General features: G+C 56.5%; 1 protein-coding gene across 6 annotated transcripts in view; it reads right to left on the reverse strand.

Moving 5' to 3' along the window:
• The window catches only part of TNRC18 (trinucleotide repeat containing 18), an 87,549-nt gene that overhangs the window by 58,214 nt on the left and 9,161 nt on the right, over positions 1–20,174 (reverse strand). For 4 of the 6 annotated variants that reach the window (XM_078074278.1, XM_078074274.1, XM_078074275.1 and 1 more), the window contains 3 exons: positions 6,158–6,313; positions 3,953–4,078; positions 1,788–3,533 (listed from right to left, as the gene is read on the reverse strand). In XM_078074278.1, the coding sequence (XP_077930404.1) occupies positions 1,788–3,533; positions 3,953–4,078; positions 6,158–6,278 (1,993 nt within the window). In that variant the 5' untranslated portion in view covers positions 6,279–6,313. Of the gene's footprint in view, positions 1–1,787; positions 3,534–3,952; positions 4,079–6,157; positions 6,314–7,886; positions 8,035–20,174 lie in introns of those variants that run through there. The other 2 variants (XM_078074276.1, XM_078074277.1) reach the window with 2 other exon arrangements.

Consider the following 20,174-nt stretch of genomic DNA (forward strand, 5'->3'; position numbering starts at 1 on the left):
GGGTGCAAGCCTCTATCCTAGCACACGGGCTTGTCCACCAACAAGCCCGCCACCTCTAACCAAGGGCTGTCATCCACTCCTTCAATCCCAGAATGAGGCAGTGCCTCGGGCCAGCCCCCCTGGGTCAGAGGACAGGCTTCCCTGGTCAGGCTCCACAAAGAACCATGGACTCAGTCATTCAACAAACATCCGTGAAGTGTCACTCACTCTAGGCTGGACGAAGCGCCTCTGCAGCTACAGCGTGCATGCACATGTGTGGGGCGAGGGCCAGCAGGAGTCCCGGGGCGGCCCTGGGCCTTACTGCGCTCACCCAGGAGAGCAGGGCTAAGACAGGGGGTCTAGGAGGCTGGGACAGGACAGTGGCCACCCACCATGGAACGAGGCTAAAGCCCAGCAGTCAGCACAGGTGGGCACAGCGGGGCCAGACCAAGAAAGGGACGGGGTCGCAAGAGACATTCACCCCAGATGCCTAGGCAGCCTCCGGGAGTAGAGTCTGGGAGGTGCAGGGAAGGGGGCCATGTGGCTGCCAGAGACAGGGGCCCAGGACATGGCTGAAGCCTAAGCTTGCAACCAGCTGAGTATGGGAAGCTGGCCGGACACTGGAAACAGAGGCACAAGGAAGAAGAAATCCAGGCTGACTGTTGCGAAGTCACAAGAGCAAGGACAGGGGGAAGCAGCCTTCCTGGGCCATTACCCCAGTCTGCCAACCCCACACCACAACACACTGAACACCATCCAGGTGGGGGCTACAGCCCAGTGCCCACCCAACCTATAGGAAGGGTCCCTGGCTCAACAACGGGCAGACCAAGTCCACGGTTCCAACAAAAATGCCACAAATATCAACCCTCCAAAATCCCATTCCCACAGCGCATGTGCAAGGGACAAAAAGAAAACACAATTGACCACATTCTGGAAGAATATTCAACTTCAGCAATAATCTAAAGAAACGCACCATTCTTCCCACCGAAATTAGCAGTAGTCTTTTTTAGGCACTAAGGTACTGGACGTCAAGATCTATGAGAACACAGGGACCCAGTTTCTACCCATCACACTCGGTCACTCATTCGCTCATTTACCAAACACCTACTAAGCGCCAGGTCCCACACTACGTATAGGGAACAATGAACTAGGTAAGGCAGTTACTCCCTCCAAGACTGAGGACTGAAGACTTGGAGCCAGCCTGTTCCTGAGGAACCTATTCTTAGAAAACGACTCAAAATATCAGGAAGGTGAAACGCACAAAAATATTCAATGCAACGTTCTAAACACAAAAACATCAAAGAAGGGAAAAAAAACGCCCACGAGAGGAATGCTTGGCTGAACTATGGTGTGTGCTCTAGACAGAATAGTAGAGGCCGTGAAAAAATTATATAAAGATTTCACAAAAGAGAGAGGGAGAAAACCCACACTGTAAGCGTGAAGAACGCAGGGACCAGCATTGGGTGTGCTCTAGGAACCCTGCCGGTACAAGCACATCACAAAGGAAAATGAATCCAGGGAAAGATCTGGAAGCGTTCAGGATATTGGGAAAAGAGAGTAATAACCCCTTTCCTTCTTCCTCCCTTCCTGCATTTTACACATTTTTCTATGCGCATGATGGAAAGAGCAATAAACTTTTAAACAGTAGCCACAGCCCACAAGTGGATGAAGGACAAACGGTAGCAGGAGGGCGGGGAGAAGGGGGTGCAAGGGGACCGAGACAGGGAGAAATGGAAAGCAAAGGTGGACGGGATTTGGGAGGCGAGGGCGGAGCGTGGAGAAGGTGAGAGGTGGGACCCAAGACCCACCTTTGACGTTGCTCAGCGACAGGGAGCGCTCCTGGTCTGCCAGCCCAGGCCCCAGCCGGCCGCTGCCGCCACTGTCCTTCTGCCGGGCCACGGCCACCGCGATGCCCACGGGCGGGTGTCGCACCTCTGCCTCTCCCTGGGCACCGGAGCCCTCGCGCCCGAAAGCCTTGGCGCTCTCGGGCCTCTCCGGGTCCCGCTTCAGCTGCCGGCCTCCACCGGCCGCAGGGCCCCCCGGGTGTGGCAGGCGGGCCTGGGCGCGCGGGGCGCCCGCGGTGGTGGCGGCCGGCTCGGGTTTCATGGTGCCCAGGCCTCCAAAGGGGCTCTTCTTGCCGCAGCCGCCAGGGCGCACGGCCACGGCCTCGCGGGTGAAGCTGCCGCTGTACTTGATGAGGCTCTGCATGGCCGAGGCCTCCCCGGGCCCGTGGGCCGCGGCGTGCACGTCGGCGCCCGGCCTGGCGCAGGCGGCCGCGGCGCGGGGCAGCGCGCCCCCGGGGTCCAGGTAGGCCTTCTTGGAGGCGGCCGCCTCCTCCTCGGCGCGGCTGGCGTGGTGGTGCTGCGCGGCCAGCACGGCCATCTGCGTGGTGGCGAAGTTGCCCAGCTCGAAAGGCTTCCACTTGGGCTCAGGGCCGGCGGGCGGGGGCGGCGGCGGCCGCGCGGGCTCCAGGCCGAAGAGCTTGGCGGCCTGCTGGGGGGCGGCGGCGGGCCCGCGGGGGACGCGCTCGCAGGCCCGCGGCTCGGCCTCGGGCTTGAGCAGGTCCTTGGCGGGGAGGTAGGCCCTGGCGTCCGGGGAGGCGCGCGCGGCCCGCGCCGGCGGGGCCTCCGCGGGCGGCGGCCGCTTGAGCGAGCGGATGACCGAGTTCTTCTCGCGGAGCGCCTCGGGCCGGTCGGGGGGCGGCCGCGGGGACCCGGGCGGCGCCTGCAGGACGCCGGGTCTGCCCGCCTCGCGCTCCCGGGCCCGGGCGTCGCGCGCCTGCGACGCGATCTGGATGGGCCCCGGGCGCTCGTCGAAGGCCTCCACGGAAGGCACGAAGGTGGGCGCCACCACGCGGTGCTCGCGGCCCGGCTCGCGCGCCGCCGCCGCCGCCGCCGCCGCTGCCGCCGCCGCCGCCGCCGCGGGGAAGATGGTGTAGACGCCGGCGGACGCCGGCTGCGGCGCGGCGAAGGCCCCGGCCGGGGCGGCGGGGGGCGCGGGCGGGCCCTTGGGCGGCGGCGGGAGCGGCGAGGGGCAGGGGCACGGCCCCGGCAGCAGGGCCTCTGCGCGCCGCAGCCGCGCGCTCTCGTCCTGGCGCGCCGCCTCCTTGGCCACCAGCGCGGGGAGCCCCGCGTCGCCCGCGCCGTTGCAGAGGCTCAGCGCCGGCGGTGGCGGTGGCGGCGGCGGCGGCGGCGGGTTCTTGCCCTTGCACTCGGCGGCGGCGCCCGGCCCGCGCGGCGGCCCCAGTTCGGCCAGGAAGGGCGACAGGCGCTCGGCGAGGCGCAGGGGCCCGCGGTCCTGGCGGCCCTCCGCCCGCGCCTCCTGGGTCAGGTCCACCACGCCGCGCGGCCCCGCAGCCTCCTCGCGGGCCCTCGGGTCCTTCTTGCCGAACAGCGGGGGCGGCTCCCCGCCGCGGCCCGCCCGCTCCTTGGCTGGACCTTCCCGCGAAGAGCCTTTGGCCGGGGCGCTGGAGGAGTGGCCGCCCGGGGTCCTGGAGGAGGGCGCGTGAGAGTGCAGGGCGCCCGGAGCCCCCGGGGCGGGCAGGTAGAAGCCGTCTGCGGGAGAGAGCGAGCGTGGGCGTGAGCGCGCGCCCCCTCCACCCAGCCAGCCAGCAGCGGGGTCCCGGAGGGGCTCCCGGTAACCCCCAGGCCAAGGAGGAGGGCACACTCTGGAAACAGAGGGTACCGAATTCACAGTCTCTCGCCCTGGCCATTGACTAACCTTCCTGAGCCTCAGTTTCGTCATCTGTGAACGGGGTGGAGGCCAGGGTTGTTTTAAGGGCCTAAGAGGGTCAGGCGGGAGCACAGCACAACTAGAAGCACCAGAAGGCTAGGGGCGGGGCTTAGGGGCAGGGGTCTCAGAGAACAGAGCTAGGTGCTGCCTGGAATACTGGGTAGTGGTGGGGGGCCCCAGACAAACCCCTCAGAAGTTACCCCCCAAGCCCCGTCTCCCCGCTCCTGCCCCCTCATCATACCTTTCTGGGTATCGAAAATGCTGGGCTGGCCCAGCTGGCTGAGGAGGGGGCTCCCGCTGCTGGGGGGCTCCAGGTGGTTCAGGTGGAGGTAGGATGGGTACAGCCCGCTGGGCAGATGGGAGAAGCCTGGAAGAGAGAAGAGAAAAACTGAACTGTCCCACCGCATGGACTCCCACGAGGAACTTCCTTCCATCCCTCTCTTTTTCTTGAGAATAAAGTATTTTAGCTGTCAGCCCCCTGGTTCAGGGAGCCCTGAGATTTGCGGCCAGCTCCCCAGGGCAGGCCTGCCCCCACCCCCTCCAGACCTGGCACTTCAGGCCTCCCTCCAGGCCCAGGCAGCCCCCAGGGGCTTGGGCTCTCAAATCCCCCAGAAAGAGGATCAGAATGGATCCAAGGAGGCAGGGGACGGTGAGGACAGCTTAACCACAGGCCAAACGCTGCCCACTGCTTTGCCTTTGTTATTCTTATTTAAACTTCAACAAAACAAAAGCCTGTTGAGGCAGATACTCTTAACATCCTCACTTTATAGGTGAGAAAACAGAGGCTCAGGGAGGACCACTGGCCCAAAGTCACACAGCAGAGGAGCCTGACTTTGAATGGAAGTCACTGGGAATGTTAACCTCAGCCCAACACAGACTCGGTGGAGCGGTTTACTGATTTAATGAGTCCCTTCTCTGCTGTGTGAGCCCGACCAGGTCACTCACCTGCTCTGACTATCAGCGCACCCAGCATCTGCAGCTGCCAGGTCTCCCAGGCCAGGAAGGAATGCCTCCTGGTGAGGATCCTCCTAGTCTCTCCCCACCAGTGCTGCCCAGAATCAGGGCTTCGTGGGACAGAGAAGACGGGAGGGTAGCCACAGAGAAAGAAATGAGACTCCTCTGAGGGCCCACGGGGAATGGAGGCCCAAAGAGCCGCACAGCAGGGCCCAGAAAGGCAGGCGGGCTGGCGAGCAGGCAGGTGTGGGGGAAGGTCCTCCCGGACCACGGGCCTATCGGAGGTCCTTGAGACGCAGGTCCCACGTGCCCCCAGTGGCTCCCTCTGAGGCCAGAGATCCAGGGCCTGTCCCTGGCCACACAGGACCCATGCTCCTCCCACAGCACCACCTGACAATGGCGTTAACAACAATCACCGAATAACCAAGACCACCTGATACACATGATCTCTTTCAGCCCTGGAAACATCGCATGGGATCCCTGTGCTTTCTCGTCTGGAAAAGAGACCTAGCAGTCCCCCTCTCACAGCTGGTCGTGGGGACACGCTGAGTCCAGCTGTGCAGCGCGTGCACGGGTTTGTAACCGTTCCTACATTACTGGTGTTTGCGACACGGGAGAAAAAGGAGTCAGGGCAGAGGCACAAGCTGGTGGCACGGAGACACCAGGCAGCGTCTGTTCTTCAGACCTCTCCAGCCCCGCCCTGGCTGGCTAAAGTGGGAGGCTCAAATGGGACCCCAGCCCCAAAGGACTGCCCACCATCCCGGGCCTAGAGAGGCAGGTCCACCCCCTCCATGGGAGGTACACATGATGACGGGTACTTGGAGAGACTCGGGCACAGAGGAGGACGTGGGCAGACAGTGAGCCGTGAAAAGCCCAGGAAAGCCCTCAGCCTGCAGTGGGTGCTCCCAGGACCCAGCATCCAAAGGCCACCAGAGGCGGGGAAGGAGCTCAGGGTCCCCCCGGCCTATCTCTTCACTGACAGAGGGAAAAGTGAGGCTCCAGGGAGGTCCAGGATTTGCAAGGCTCCCAGACGGCCACATTTACGAGCACCACTGAAGAACTGCCAAGGAAAGCCCTATGGCCCTGGTCCCATTGCTCCAACAGTGATTATGGAGGGCCCCCAGGGAGACAGCGGTGAGCAGAACAAACTAGGCCCTGCCCTCAGAGCTCACTCTGGTAAGAAAATAATCTGTCTTCACAAGCGAGAGGTGGCCGGGGGGAGGGGGGTCAGTTGAGCCCTAAAGGACGAACAGTGGGTTAAGTTAGGAGCTGCAGCAGAGGGAACTGACTTGTGCAAAGGCCCTGTGGCAGTGACCAGAGGAAGCACTGAGCATTTGAGAAACAGCAGGGAGGCTGAACGACCAGGGCTTGCCCCCCACCCCCAACCACCGCAGGAGAGATGACCAGAGGTGGAAGGGAGTGGGCAGGATGGAGAGGTGCCAGGGACATTGGCCCACAGCCCTCAGCCCCGCCCACCTGGCACACTCCTTACCTTCATGGGCATGAGCGGCCCATAGCTGCACCATAGGCAGGTTGCTGGGGGTAGGGGAGCGGAAGGAGAGGTCAGAGGGCAGGGGCACGGGGCTCCCATGGGACGAGGCTGAGGGCCCCATCCCGCTGGCCACAAAGCTGCCCAAGAAGGCCTCGCCTGCAGAGAGAAGGGGGGGCTGTCAGGCACCCACCAGGCCCCCACTCCCCGGCCCAATACCCCGCGTTCCCCATGTCTCCCCCCACTTCTCGGAGCTGACACTGGCAGGAACACCAAAGAAACCCTTCCGCCCCACCCCAGACCCTTGGGCTCAGGACAGGCCTGTCACCTCAACCAGACCCAGTACTTCAAAAACCTGCAAGTGCAGCCCCCAGAGGAACAGCCAAAAGGAAGCCCACCACCATCGAAGGCCCTCACCTCCAGGGCACCCAGCGCTCGGCAGGAGGGGACGGTCCCCCCAACCTGCTGATGAAAGCTGAGGCACAGCTGGGGGCAGGGACCTCCTGAGGCCACAGAGCGAGGAGGTGGGGGGCTCAGGGTCCAAACCCCTGCTCATGCTCTGAGCGCCTGGATCAGGGAGGATCCCACAAGTCAGAGAATGACCTCCTTGAGGACCCCACAGCAGCCCTGCTGAGTTCTGAGGAGTCGTCCTCGGCCAGCCTCAGCAAGCCTGGTGCGGGAGGAACCACGCGCCCATTTAAGGCATGAGGAAGCTGATGCTGGGGGCTGGGAAGTGACTGGTCCCACAGCCAGTGAGCCACGACCGGGAATACACACCCAGCAAACATCCCAGGGCTACAGCGAATTGGCGAGAGCACAAGAAGGAGAGCCCTGGGCCTCCCACCCGAGGTCCCTCAGATGGGGGGTGCGGTGGCCAGCCGCTGCCGGGGAGAACAATGTGCTGGGGCCTGGGTGGAAAGACACCCCTGCCACGCCCCACTTGGCCAGGCCCACGCCAGGAGGGACGCCCCCTCACTGTGGCCACCCAGGGGCTCTGGCCCTCAAGATCCATACACCCCACCCTTCAGGGGAAGATCCCAGCAGGCCTCCAGGTCACGGGCTAGAGGGAGGCCTGTGATATTTGGGCAGGGGACCTCCCTTCCCTGGCCTCAGTTTGCTCATCTGCAAAACGGGAATACTTAAGAACTGTAGCGAAGAGGGAAGCGTGAATTGAACGAGAATAACAACACGGCAGCAGCCCACAGTCCGTGGGGATTCCGAACCCTCCCCCAACGCCCCCAGGAGGAGGGGCAGAGGCCTGCACACAGAGCTGAGCATGAGGGTCACCAAGCACCCAGCAGGAGCCCGCTCTGGCCAGCGGGAGCTCAGGGCCTCTCCGTGTGCCCCCTCGGGCTACCGTCTCCGCATCCCCGTGAAGCGGGTACCGTCTGCAGTGACCCAGAGAACTGACTCCGGGGGGCCCAGCCCACAGGGGGCTCACAGAGCCCCGTCCGACCTCTGGGTCCCCAACAGCCCGGTATGCAGGTCTGTGTACAACAGGTGCTCACTCACTACGTCCCGGGGGCACCCGATGCCAGAATGTCCGCCCACTCCCTTTGGGGTGCACGCGGGGAAACCAAGGCTGCAAGGGGCAGGGCCTCCGCCTTGGTCCTCCGGAGTGGAGACTACAGCAGGCAGGAGGGGGACCCCTTCTGGCCACATGCGCCATCACCAGCACCCCGCGCCTGGGGAGCCCCCCACGCTCCAGCCCAGCCTCACGCAGCCCCCTCACCAGACTCCAGAGCCAAGCCTTCGGGACCCAGGGCCATGGTGGCCGGTCAGTACACCCATGTGGCCCCAGCCTGGGCGGCAGGGCCTCTGGGCCCCGCTAGGCCCCAGGCTTCCTCCTTGGCAGGCAGGCGGGTAGAAGGCTCCGGAAGCCGGCAGCCAGAGGTTTGCGCAAGGGCTTACATCAGCCACCAGCTCTTCCTGCCCCGGGCCGCACGGAAGCCGGGTGGCCCAGGCCTGCCCCTGCCCAGGCTTGTGAAACCCGCCCAGCAGCACCCAAGGCCTGGTGGGGCGTTGGTGCCCGGATGCCACCAACGGCTCCCGCCCGCCACAGGGGCTCAACGGCGCGCAAACTCCCTTCCCCGGGTCCGGCCGGGATGCTGGTGGCCCGGAAAGAGCGCGGGCCAGCGTGCGCCGCTCCCAGACCGCAGGTTCGCGACTCTGTGCAACGGGCACGCGGCCCCACGTCAGACCAGGCCCCAGGTCTCCCTGAGGACCCTCCCGGCTCGCTTCCGCCTTCGGTGGGGCCCTCCCGGCCACTGCATCCAAGCCTCCACCAGTGGCACTTGGTAATGTCAGTCCCTCCGTCAGCCTCACTTCGCGCCACATCCAGCGCCCAGGACCTGCCTGGGCACACAGCACGTGTCGGCTTTTGGACGGAGACGCCAGCATTGTTTCTAATCCCCTCCGGGCCAGAGCAGAGAGACACATGTCAGGATTAGGAGAGAGTGTAGGCACAGCCCCTGACCCCTGAGGACACCACGCGCCATCCCAGGCCATGCGGCCTGGGCTCCCTGGGGTGGGGGACGGGCCCCGCGCCACCAGGGTCTCCGGGAGGCTTTGTGAAGCCCCGCCCCCACCCCAGCAAACCTGGTGCTCGTCTCAAAGTCTAGCTCCACAGCCCTGCTGCTGCTCACACCCACCCCTGGGGACCCACTGGACTCTCCCCAGACTTGGCTGGAAATCCTCCAGCACAGCCCGAGGAGGGAGGCGTCTCGCTCCCTCCCACCTCGGCTCAGCGCCAGGCCTGCCCCCACCCTGGTCCCAGGCTGCCCCCTGGTGGCTAGAGGTGCCACCTGCTCTGGACGCCTGGGACGCTAACCCCAGCGACCCACAACGCACAAACGACCATCCTTCCGAAGAGTAACGGCGAACACTCCCCCAACACGGACAGGCGCCCGCCATCACGCGTGCTTAAACTGCTTCACTGCCACACGTGTCATTTATGGACTCTTCTTGCCGGCCTGACGACACCCAACAATCTCAGGTCACAGGGCGCTGGGCCGGGAGCAGAGCTGGACCCCGGAGCCCAGCAGTCGGGGCGGCCACGCAAGGGCCACCAGGGCACCCGCCAGAGTGTTCCCGCAAGTGCCCCGTTCACAACGGGTAACTGGCCCCATAACCAACCGTGTCGGATGCACGCTCCGTGTCTGTGTGGACCCTACAACAGCCACCAGCCACTTGTGGCCGCAGAACACTTAAGTGTGGCTGGTGAGGAAACACATCTTTAATTTTATTAAATTTTAATTAATTTAGACTTCCTTTAGCCACAGTCCGCGAAGGCTCCTCCCTGCCAGAAACCGGAGGGGGGGCAGGGATGGGGCCTCTGACTCCCCAGTCCCTCCACCATGGGAAGGGAGGTGACAGAGGGGTCCCCAAGGACGACAGGAAGACCAACCCCAGCTCCAGTGCCCACTTGCTCTGTGACTTTGGGCGCGTTTCTGAATTTCCCCAGGCCGCGTGAAGTGGATCACAGAGTGAAAGGTGATTTGTGAAATGCTTCTGTGAAGTGCCAGGCAATGCTGGGCTAACGTTTTTACTCCAGTTACAGGGACAAACCCTGGGGCTCAGAGAAGCAGAGCGACTGCTCAAGGTCAGGGTCTGAGAGGGACCACTTCCTCTACCCAAATTCCATCTGCCCTTCCTTAAAATCAAATTTTATTTTTATTATTATTATTTATTTTTTTTAGATTTTATTTATTTGACAGAGAGAGACACAGCAAGAGAGGGAACACAAGCAGGGGGAGTGGGAGAGGGAGAAGCAGGCTTCCCGCCGAGCAGGGAGCCCGATGCGGGGCTCGATCCCAGGACCCTGGGATCATGACCTGAGCCGAAGGCAGACACTTAACGACTGAGCCACCCAGGCGCCCCTATTTTTATTATTTTTTTTTAAAGCTTTACTTTCTATTTACTTACTCATTTGAGAGAGAGAGAGCACAAGCAGTTGGGAGAGGGAGAGACTCTGAAGCCGACTCTGCCCTGAGCACAGAGCCAGACACGGGGCTCGATCCACCGACTGTGAGGACCATGACCTGAGCCGAAACCAAGAGTCGGATGCTTCACTGACTGAGCCACCCAGGCGCCCCTAAAATCAAATTTTAATTTAGAAACCAGACAGTTGGTGATTGCCCATGACAAAGGCACTGTTTACTACTCTACCATACACTTTCAAATGGCCAATTGCCCACAGTATGAATTTCACCTTGAACTGAAAAAGAAACCACAGGTAAGCTCTGCTCTCCCCTCCGATGCCACACCACAGTGTCCCCCACCGGGCCACGCTGGCCGGTAGAGCGGCCTCCCCACCCTGGACGCCCCAAAGCCCAGAGCGAGGCAGGCACCAGGGGCAGAGCGGTCACCCATCCTGGCTCAACCTCCCACAGCCCTGGGAGCGCGGGAACCTTGTTACCCTCATTTTACAGACTGAGAAACTGAGGCTCAGAGGTTGCCTGGGGGACCGCGATGCTTAGGCAATGTGACAAGCACACCGCCACCCCAAGCCCTCAGCTTGGGAATCCCACCATGGTGGGCCCTTAGCTCTAGCCAGCCGCGGAGAGAGGGAAAGTGAGGGAAGCCACCCCCTAGGAGGCACTCAGAAAGTGGTCTTCTCCCTCTCTGGTGCCCAGTGCCCCAGGAGAGGGCAAGGGCGCCCCGGGGTGGGAGCGGGGGCAAGAAAGGAGGCCCAGAGGCCCAGCTACGGGACAATGGGCCTCCTCCACTGCCTGGGGGAGGGGTTCAGGGTCCCTCTGGGAGCATCAGCAGCAGGGAGCTGGGCAAGGTGACCCTAGCACCCTGTGCCCCTTCCTGCCCTCCCCAGACTGAGACCTACCAACAGCCCAGCCCCTCCCACCCCACATACTGCCACCCATGGACAAGAACCTCGGGAACACAGCAGGGAGCCAGGAGTTTGGGGGTGCTGGCCAGCCCGCTTTCAGCTATCGCCACCCCCCTCTCTGACACCTGGAACACAGGAAGGGTTTCAGGAGTCGGCGGCCTCCAAGGCTGGCCAAGGTCACGAGAAGGCAGAACTCGAATCCAGAGAAGGTCCGTCATGCCGTCTGTCCAACCATCTGTCCATCCCTCCCTCCCTCAACGCTTATGTAGGCCTACCGTGTGCTAGGGGCTGGGGAATGAAGCCCATCCAGACGCATTTTGTAAGGGGCTGCGCTATCCCCAACTGCTGGCAGACACCCCCCAGAGTAACAGTGAGGCCACCTCTTCTGGCCGGGGGCATCTTGCCTCTTAACAGATGGAGTCCCTGGGGACCCTTCTAGAAGCTATGTAACGGGCACCTGAAGTCCTCACTGGTGGGAGCAGGGACGGGTACTTGGTGAGATCAGGGTGGGTACAAAGGTTTAGTAAACAGTGAGGGACTTTATCACTGCAAATGGGCTGGGCTGGAACACAGAATAGCACAGCCCTGCAGGCTGCACCCCAGGGCCTTTGCACCTCAGCCTGGAATCCATTCCTCCCTCCAGATATGGCAAGTTGTCTGTAAAGTCCCATCTCTTACACCTCAAGTAACACTTGAAGAGTACGGCCTGGCCTAACCCTAACCGTGCTGTTCTATTTATTTATTTTGTTAACCATGCTATTTTAGATTGCAACCCACCCCACCCCACCCACCCTTTCTTGAATTATTTTTCTCCATAGTGCTTATCACCATTTCTCATACCAAATACACATTAGTTCCTTCTTTATTGTAGCTCCTTGTTTATTGTCCCCCTCCACCCACTGAAACAGGAGTCCGCAAGCTTTTTCTTGAAAGGGCCAGATAATAAGTCATTTGCGCACTGTGGGCCTATTCTGCGGGCTGCAGGGAAAGCAGCCTCGGACACCACCTCAACTACTGGGCTTTGTTCCCATAAAACTTTATTTACAAAAACAGGTGGGGCGCCTGGGACCACCTCAACTATTGGGCTTTGTTCCAATAAAACTTTATTTACAAAAACAGGAGGTGGGGCGCCTGGGACCACCTCAACTATGGGGCTTTGTTCCATTAAAACTTTATTTACAGAAACAGGAGGTGGGGCGCCTGGGTGGCTCAGTTGGCTGAGCAGCTGACTCCTTGATTTCAGCCTAGGTCATGACCTCAGTGTGGTGAGATCAAGCCCCAGGTCAGGTCTGCCTCAGCACAGAGTCCCCTTGAGATTCTTCCCCTCCCTCTGCCCCTCCCCCCCCCCCGCTAGCACTCTAAATAAAATAAAATAAATAAATAATAAATAAATAAGATCTTTAAGGGAGAAAACAAACAGCAGGTGGACCTAATTTGGCCAGTTTTGTAGGCCCCTGAGTTACAATGTGGGTTTAAGTGACCCCTATACTGCACACAGTAGGTGCTCAATTAGTATTTATGGATAGGAGGGCTGGGCAAGGTCATGATCAGCTAGGGCTGAGGGAAGGAGAACGGGGCGGGGGGGGCCTTTCCTGGGACCAGACTTCACAGCCAGCATAAGGCTTGCTAAAGCCTTCAAGGCTTTGCTTCATTCTGTCTCCCCACCCCCGTCAACCATGGCAGGGGGTGTGGGGGGGGTTCTTAACCCTTTTGCAGATGAGGCATTGAGGCTGACTCCAAAATCTACACTCTTCCACTCAGCCACACCACCCAGACACTAGACCCTATTTTCCTATTTTCACTCCCCAAGGCCCCTCCCCCTAACCACAACAGAACAAATACATTGTCCCTTCCTACTTAAAAGGTTCTGGCCTCGGAAAGGGGCGGCATCCTTTACCGTGTCACCAAAGGCTATCAGAGCATCTCATCAGCATGATCAAATCAGGGTTATCACCCAGAAAAGAGCTCATTCCAGCCCAGAGCACCGACATGTGACTCAGGCGTTTCTATGACAGCAGCTGAAAATAGTGTGAGGACCCTCCGGATAAAATGACCTTCAGACTCCCACTGATCCCGAGACGCAGGGACTTCTGTAATATCTAAGCCAGAGAGTGGGTTAAAGCCTTCGCTGTATAAAGAGTCTTATCATTCAGTAAGAATCCTAAGCAAATCACCAACGACAGTAAATGGCTGAATCCAGTGAAAAATTTGTCGTTAGGATTACAAAGAAGTATTAAAACGGGATGATGTCATTTTCATCTGTCGAATGAGCACATTTGGGGTTTGGCTGTGGGGAGGGCGGGGGCGAGGTGGGAAGCAGCCCAGGGAGGGTGAGCAGAGGGCCAACCCATTCCCAGCTTTTGGAAAGCAAATCAGCAGAAGAACTCTTCAGCCCGGAAAAGGCACAGACCCGCTTTTGGGGGTCCCTCCCAAGGAAATCACCAGATGTACTTACTAGGATGCTCACTGCGGCCAAATTGATGGAGAGATTCAAAGCACTCCAATCCAAATCCCCACAGCACTGTGTGTGTGTGTGTGTGTGTGTGTGTGTGTGTATGTGCACGCACGCATACAAATGGAAAGCAGAGTCTCGGAGAGGTCTGTGCACACCCATATTCCCAGTGGCAGTCTCCGCAAGAGCCAAAAGGTAGGAGCCACCCAAGGATCCACTGGATAAACAGAATGTGGTCCATCCATACGACGGGGTATGATTCAGCCTTAAAAAGAAAGGCAGCTGACATGAGCTCCGATACGGATGATTCTTGAGGACGTTACGCTAAGTGAAATAAGCTAGACACAGAAAGACAAAAACCAAGACAAAAGTAGGATGCCTCTTTTATGAAGCCCCTGGAGCAGCCAAGTTCATAGAGACAGAAAGTGGAAGGGCAGGTGCCAGGGGCTGGGGGAGGCGCGTGGGGAGTTATTGTTTAATGGGACAGGGTTTACAATTTGTATGATGGAAACGTCCTGGAGATGGACGGTGGGGACACAGCAGTGTGATTATGTACTTAATACCACAGAACTGGACACCTAAACACGTAAAAATGGTAAATTTGTACGCACTTCACCAGTTAAAAAAGAATAGAAACACAAAGGGTTGGGGCGCCTAGGTGGCTCAGTCGTTAAGCGTCTGCCTTTGGCTCAGGTCATGATCCCAGGGTCCTGGGATTGAGTCCCGCATCAGGCTCCCTGCTCAGTGGGGAGCCTGCTTCTCCCTCAGCTGCTCCCCCTGCTTGTGCATGCTCACTCTGACAAATGAATAAAATCTTAAAAAATAATACATCTTAAAAGAGGGGTGCCTGGGTGGCTCAGTCAGTTAAGCGTCTCTTGATTTTGGTTCAGGTCATTGTCTCAGGGTCGAGGGATTGGGCCCTGTGTTGGGCTCCGCATTCAGAACAGAGTCTGCTTGAGATTCTCTCTCTCCCTCTCCTTCTGCCCCTCCACCCTGCTTGCTCTCGTCTTATCATCTAAAGATAAAAAAAAAATGAGAAATGTCTATTCATCACAGGACACCATTAAGAAAAAGAAAAGGTGAGCCACCACATGGAAATAGATCTGTGCATCATGTCACCAAGGAAGGGTTTGTATCCAGAATATATAAAGAACTCCTGCAAATCAATAAGAGAAAGACAACAAAATGTAGAAATGGGCACCAGGAAGGTAGCAAATACATCAAAATGGCCAGTAAAATGACTACCAGCCTTTTTTGGGTTTTTTTAGTTTTATTATTATTATTATTATTATTATTATTTAGTAATCCCTCCACCCAACATGGGGCTCGAACCCACAATCCCAACATTAAGAGTCACATGCTCCCGGCACCCCAGTACTCAGCCTCTCAAACTAGGGAGGAAATGTGAATCAAAACTACTACACGCCCACCAGAGGGGCTAACGTCAACAAGGAAAGAGGGACAATATTAAATATTAATACACGTCTGGAGGAGGCATAAATTAGTACAGCCACTCTGGAGAACAGTTTGGCAGAATGTGCAAACCTTCCTGACCCAGCCGTGCCCTCACGGGTATGCACCCAAGGGCGAGGCCTAGAAACGCACAGAGCCAGTCTAAATTTAAGAGTCTAACCACCAGTAATAGTCAAAATCCGAAAACAACCCAAATGTCCATCAACAGCTGGATAAACACATTGTGACATGTCATACAATGAACACCCCCCAGCAAGAAGCAAGACAACCCCCCGGACCAGGGCCACGGGAAGTCTCACAGCAAAACACACAGAAGACAATACACTGCACGCTTCCTCGTACTGCACATGAAGTGTGTGGGCACAGCTCAAATCTCTGGGGGTTGGACGGGGTCCCCTGGGGATAGGGAGGGGCCAGTGACCCAGGGTTATGTGGGGGGGGGTTGTGAAAAAAATAATAGAGCCGTACATCCATGATCTGTGCTCCTTTCTCTGTGGATCTTAAACCCCGATAACAAATATCCGCAGAAGAAAGGTCAATGCGAGTGGAGAGCCCAATCTGAACCCTAACACAGTAAATATCACATTCCGAGTAATTTTTATGAACTCTCACACTAACAAAATCTGCACAAACCGAAGCAAGTAAATAAATTAAAATGAGCCAGGAAAGGAAAAAGGAAAGAGAAAGAAAAATTCCTACCAAGGATGTAGCTCTCCTCAACCCCCGGCTTTCCACCAGAGAGCTCAGGCCTCGTTTCTAGAGCCCTTCTCTTCCCAGCTGTGTGGCCTTGAGGAGGTAACACAACCTCTCTGTGCCTTACTTGCCTCTACAGTAAAATTAAGGCATTGAGAAAGAAAAGCAGCCGTGACTGCAGGGCTCCCCGACGCTGGACATAGGTAAGCAAGGCTGAGGGACAGAGCTCCAGGCTGGGGTCGTGGGCTGGGGGCTTACCCTGCATGTTCTTGGTGCCGTGGCTGGGCCACGGGGCCTGTGGCCACTGCCACTGTCCCCAGGCTCCCATCAGTGTGACAGGCAGCTGTGAGTCCTGAGCTGCAGAGGTTCCCCCAACCAAGCAGAGGCCTGGGAGCTGCAGGAGCCACCAGGCCAGATCAACCGGCTGGAGCCTGGCCTTGCCAGGAGGGGACGAGTCCAGCTGGACCCGCCCCGGCCTCCCCTCCCCAGCCCGCCTCCCCTCCAGCTCCTGATACTACTGAGCTTTGGTCCTCCAGCTCTCTCAGCCAGGGCTACCAAGCCTCCCTCCCCTCCTTCTGGGAGCCAACCCTGACCCTCTCCCCGTCAAGGGGGTCAGATCCCAACAGGCATCCTTTAGCTCCCCGCCACCAGAGAAGGCCAATCCGGCTTTAACTCCAGGCCCACTTCCAGCCCCGAATAAGGGACCCCTGTGGCCTGGGACTTTGCCTGGCCCCACCAGAAACCCAGCCCACAAAGTAGGTACTCAAATCTAAATACAGGGAATCCCGAAGCAGCCCAGGGGGGTCAAGGCCTCAGCTGGGCCAGCGATATGCAAATGCCTCCACCCCAGCCTGGCCCGAGGGCTCCAGACATTCTCCCTTTATAGCAATTACAGACGACCTCCCCATTGATTTTCTCCTCCCCCTCACGGAGGGCCTTCTAGAACCGCTGGGCCAAAAGCTAGGAAACCTGGGAGTGAATGGCGGGGACCAAGGCACGCGGCCACCCCTCCCAGGCACGGGCGCCAGGGGAAGGAGAGTGGGCTGGATCCCGGAAGTGGGGACAACACAGACCTGTCATGACAAACCCTTTCCCATATGCCAGAACCTCACGAAAATGACAGCCATGTGGTTTACAATGGAGAGAAAACAAACGAGACAGGAATGGAAAGGAGACAACCTCACAACATTTTGGAAGTGGGGAAATGGGGACCAGAGAGGTACACCTTGGCAGGGTGGGAAGCTAGGGAAATTGCAACCTAAACCTGGGCGGGGACGTTATCAAGAAACAAGCAATTCCTGGGGCCCCTGGGTGGCTCAGTCAGTTGAGCGTCTGACTCTTGATTTGGGCTCAGGTCATGATCTCAGGGTCATGAGATCGAGCCACGCGTCAGGCTCCATGCTGGGCGTGGAGCTGGCTCAAGATTCTCCATCTCTCTCCCTCTGCCCCTCCCCCGCTCACCCACAAGAGCTTTCTCTCGCTCTAAAACAAATAAATAAAAATCTTTAAAAAAAAGAAAAGGAGGAGGGGCAACTGGGTCACTCCCTTGGTTAAGCATCTGCCTTCCACTCAGGCTCAAGCTCAGGTCATGGTCCTGGGGTCCTGGGGTCCTGGGATCAAACCCTGCGTCGGGCTCTCTGCTTAGCAGGGAGTCTGCTTCTCCCTCTCACTCTCCCTCTATGCTCGCTATCTCTCAAATAAATAATTTTTTTAAAAAAATTATAAAAAAGGGGCACCTGGGTGGCTCAGTTGTTAAGCGTCTGCCTTTAACTCGGGTCATGGTCCCAGGGTCCTGGGATTGAGCCCCACATTGGGCTCCCTGCTTGGCGGGAAGCCTGCTTCTCCCTCTCTCACCCCCCTGCCTGTGTTCCCTCTCTAGCTGTCTCTCTGTCAAATAAATAAATAAAATCTTTAAAACAAAAAATAAAAATTATAAAAAAAAAAAAATGGAGGAATACCCAGATTTTAAGAAGGAGCTCCTAGAAATTAAAAATATTAAGGTTAGAAGACAGTTAAGAACATCTCCTAGAAAGCAGAAGAAACAAAGAGAGATAGAAAACAGAAAAGTGTGGGGCGCCTGGGTAGCTCAGTCTTTAAGCGTTGCCTTCGGCTCAGGTCATGATCTCAGGGTCCTCGGATCGAGCCCCATGTCGGGCTCCCTGCTCGGCTGGAAGCCTGCTTCTCCCTCTCCCACTTCCCCTGCTTGTGTTCCTGCTCTTGCTATTTCTCTCTCTGTCAAATAAATAAATAAAATCTTTAAAAAAAAAAAATAGAAAAGTATAAGGAAAGTAGGTGATCAGTCTAGGAGATCCAATATCTAACGAATAGGAGTACTAGAGAGAATGGCAAACGTGGTGGGAAGAAAATGACAAAATACTAATAGAATTAATATGAATTCCAAAAAATTACCAAAAAAATTTCATCCTGGGGGCGCCTGGGTGGCTCAGCCGTTGAGCGTCTGCCTTCGGCTCAGGTCATGATCCCAGGGTCCTGGGATCGAGCCCCGCATCGGGCTCCCTGCTCCGCGGGAGGCCTGCTTCTCCCTCTCCCACTCCCCCTGCTTGTGTTCCCTCTCTCGCTGTGTCTCTCTCTGTCAAATAAATAAATAAATAAAATCTTTAAAAAAAAAAAAAATTCATCCTGAAGGACCTCAGTTTCCAGATTAATATGGCCTATGGAGCACCAAACACAGCAAATGCAAAAGAACCCACAATGAGGCACATCCATGCACAATTTCAGAACAACCATGATGAAAAGAAGAGTTAACAGTATTACTGTCTACCAGGCTTACTTTGTGCCAAAGTTCTGGGCTTTATGTACATAAGCCCATTTAGTCTTCATAGAAAAGGTAGGCACTATTCCTCATTTCACAAAAAACACAACTAAAGCATGTCTAAGACCACATGGTCAGTAAGCGGTGAAGCATGACTTTTAGTAGTTCTAAAAGATTTTAAGCATTTGGAAAAGAATTTTTTTTAAAAAGGCTCACAAACGAAGGTCGAGAATCAAAATAGCATCACACTCCAGTAACACTGGAATTTTAAAAGGTGATGTTGCAATTCCTTCAAATATTAGGAGGAAAGTATTTCCAAAATGCCAGTCAAGTATGAAGGTAGAATTAAAGGCATTCTCAGGCATACTAGGTCTCCAAAAACCTTGCCATCCATAGATTCTTTCACAGAAAGCCACTGTAGGATGTGCTCCTACCAAAACAAGGAAGTAAGGCAGAAAAAAAGGAAGGAAGGGAGTCAGGAAACAGGAGGTCGAACACAGCGGAGAGTAAAGGGAGTACGAAGGATAACGGCTCCACAACAGGCCCAAGCACCAGGCAAACCAGACTAGACCAGGAAGATGGAAAACTCTAGGAAGGAAATCTCCAAGAAAATAAGCAGCTCATACAGATCTGACCAAATGCAAAGTGTTCTAAGAGATTGGAAGACAGAGATTCTATGAAATCCCAGCAATTATTTTTAAAAGGCAATTAATAACTCCAGGAAATAAAAAAGTGAATTTTATTATACTACTTGGCTCAAATGTGGACAATATTTACAAAGTCAAAGCCATAATGATAAACCTGGTTTGTTTGGTTTTTTTGTTGTTGTTTTTGTTTTTTTTTTAAAGATTTATTTATTTGACAGAGACAGCGAGAGAGGGAACACAAGTAGGGGGAGTGGGAGAGGGAGAAGCAGGCTTCCCGCAGAGCAGGGAGCCCGATGCGGGGCTCGATCCCAGGACACTGGGACCACGACCAGAGCTGAAGGCAGACGCTTAACGACTGAGCCACCCAGGCGCCCCAACCTGTTTTTTTTTTTTAAAGATTTCATTTATTTATTCATGAGAGACAGAGGCAGAGGGAGAAGCAGGCTCCCCGCGGAGCAGAGAGCCCGATGTGGGACTTGATCCCAGGACCCTGGGATCATGACCTGAACCAAAGGCAGACGCTTAACTGACTGAGCCACCCAGGTGTCCTAAACCTGGTTTAAACACAACTGTACTTCACATATATTGGGAGGATAGGGAAAATAAACATGGTCGGGGGGGGGGCGGTGATATAACAATAATAGTAAACATTTACTAAGTGCTTATTATATCCCAGATATTGTTCTAAATGTTTTTCACGTTATTCACTATTTAACCCTCACAACAATCTCATGAAGTAGATACTATTATTTTCCCTAATTTTACAGATGAGAAAACCAAGGTTCAGAGAAGTAAAGAAACTTGCCCACGGTCTCACACTAACAAATGGGAGAGTCAGGACTCAAGACTCAGACAGTCCATGCCAAATCTTCATCTTCCACACAAGTCAACGGAGGAAAATAACCAGCAACAGAAACAGGTTATTACACAGAAATATGGATGAAAAGGCCACAAGAAATAGCCAAAAGATTTAAATTAGGGAATCAAGAATAGGGAGACAGGAAGCAGGGGATGGCTGGTTTTCTTCATAATCCTTGCAACACCATTTGACTTTTAAAATGATGTGGAGGGGCGCCTGGGTGGCTCAGTTGGTTAAGTGACTGCCTTCGGCTCAGGTCATGATCCTGGAATCCCTGGAT

Source organism: Halichoerus grypus, chromosome 6 (assembly GCF_964656455.1).
Source record: "Halichoerus grypus chromosome 6, mHalGry1.hap1.1, whole genome shotgun sequence".
NCBI lineage: Eukaryota > Metazoa > Chordata > Mammalia > Carnivora > Phocidae > Halichoerus > Halichoerus grypus.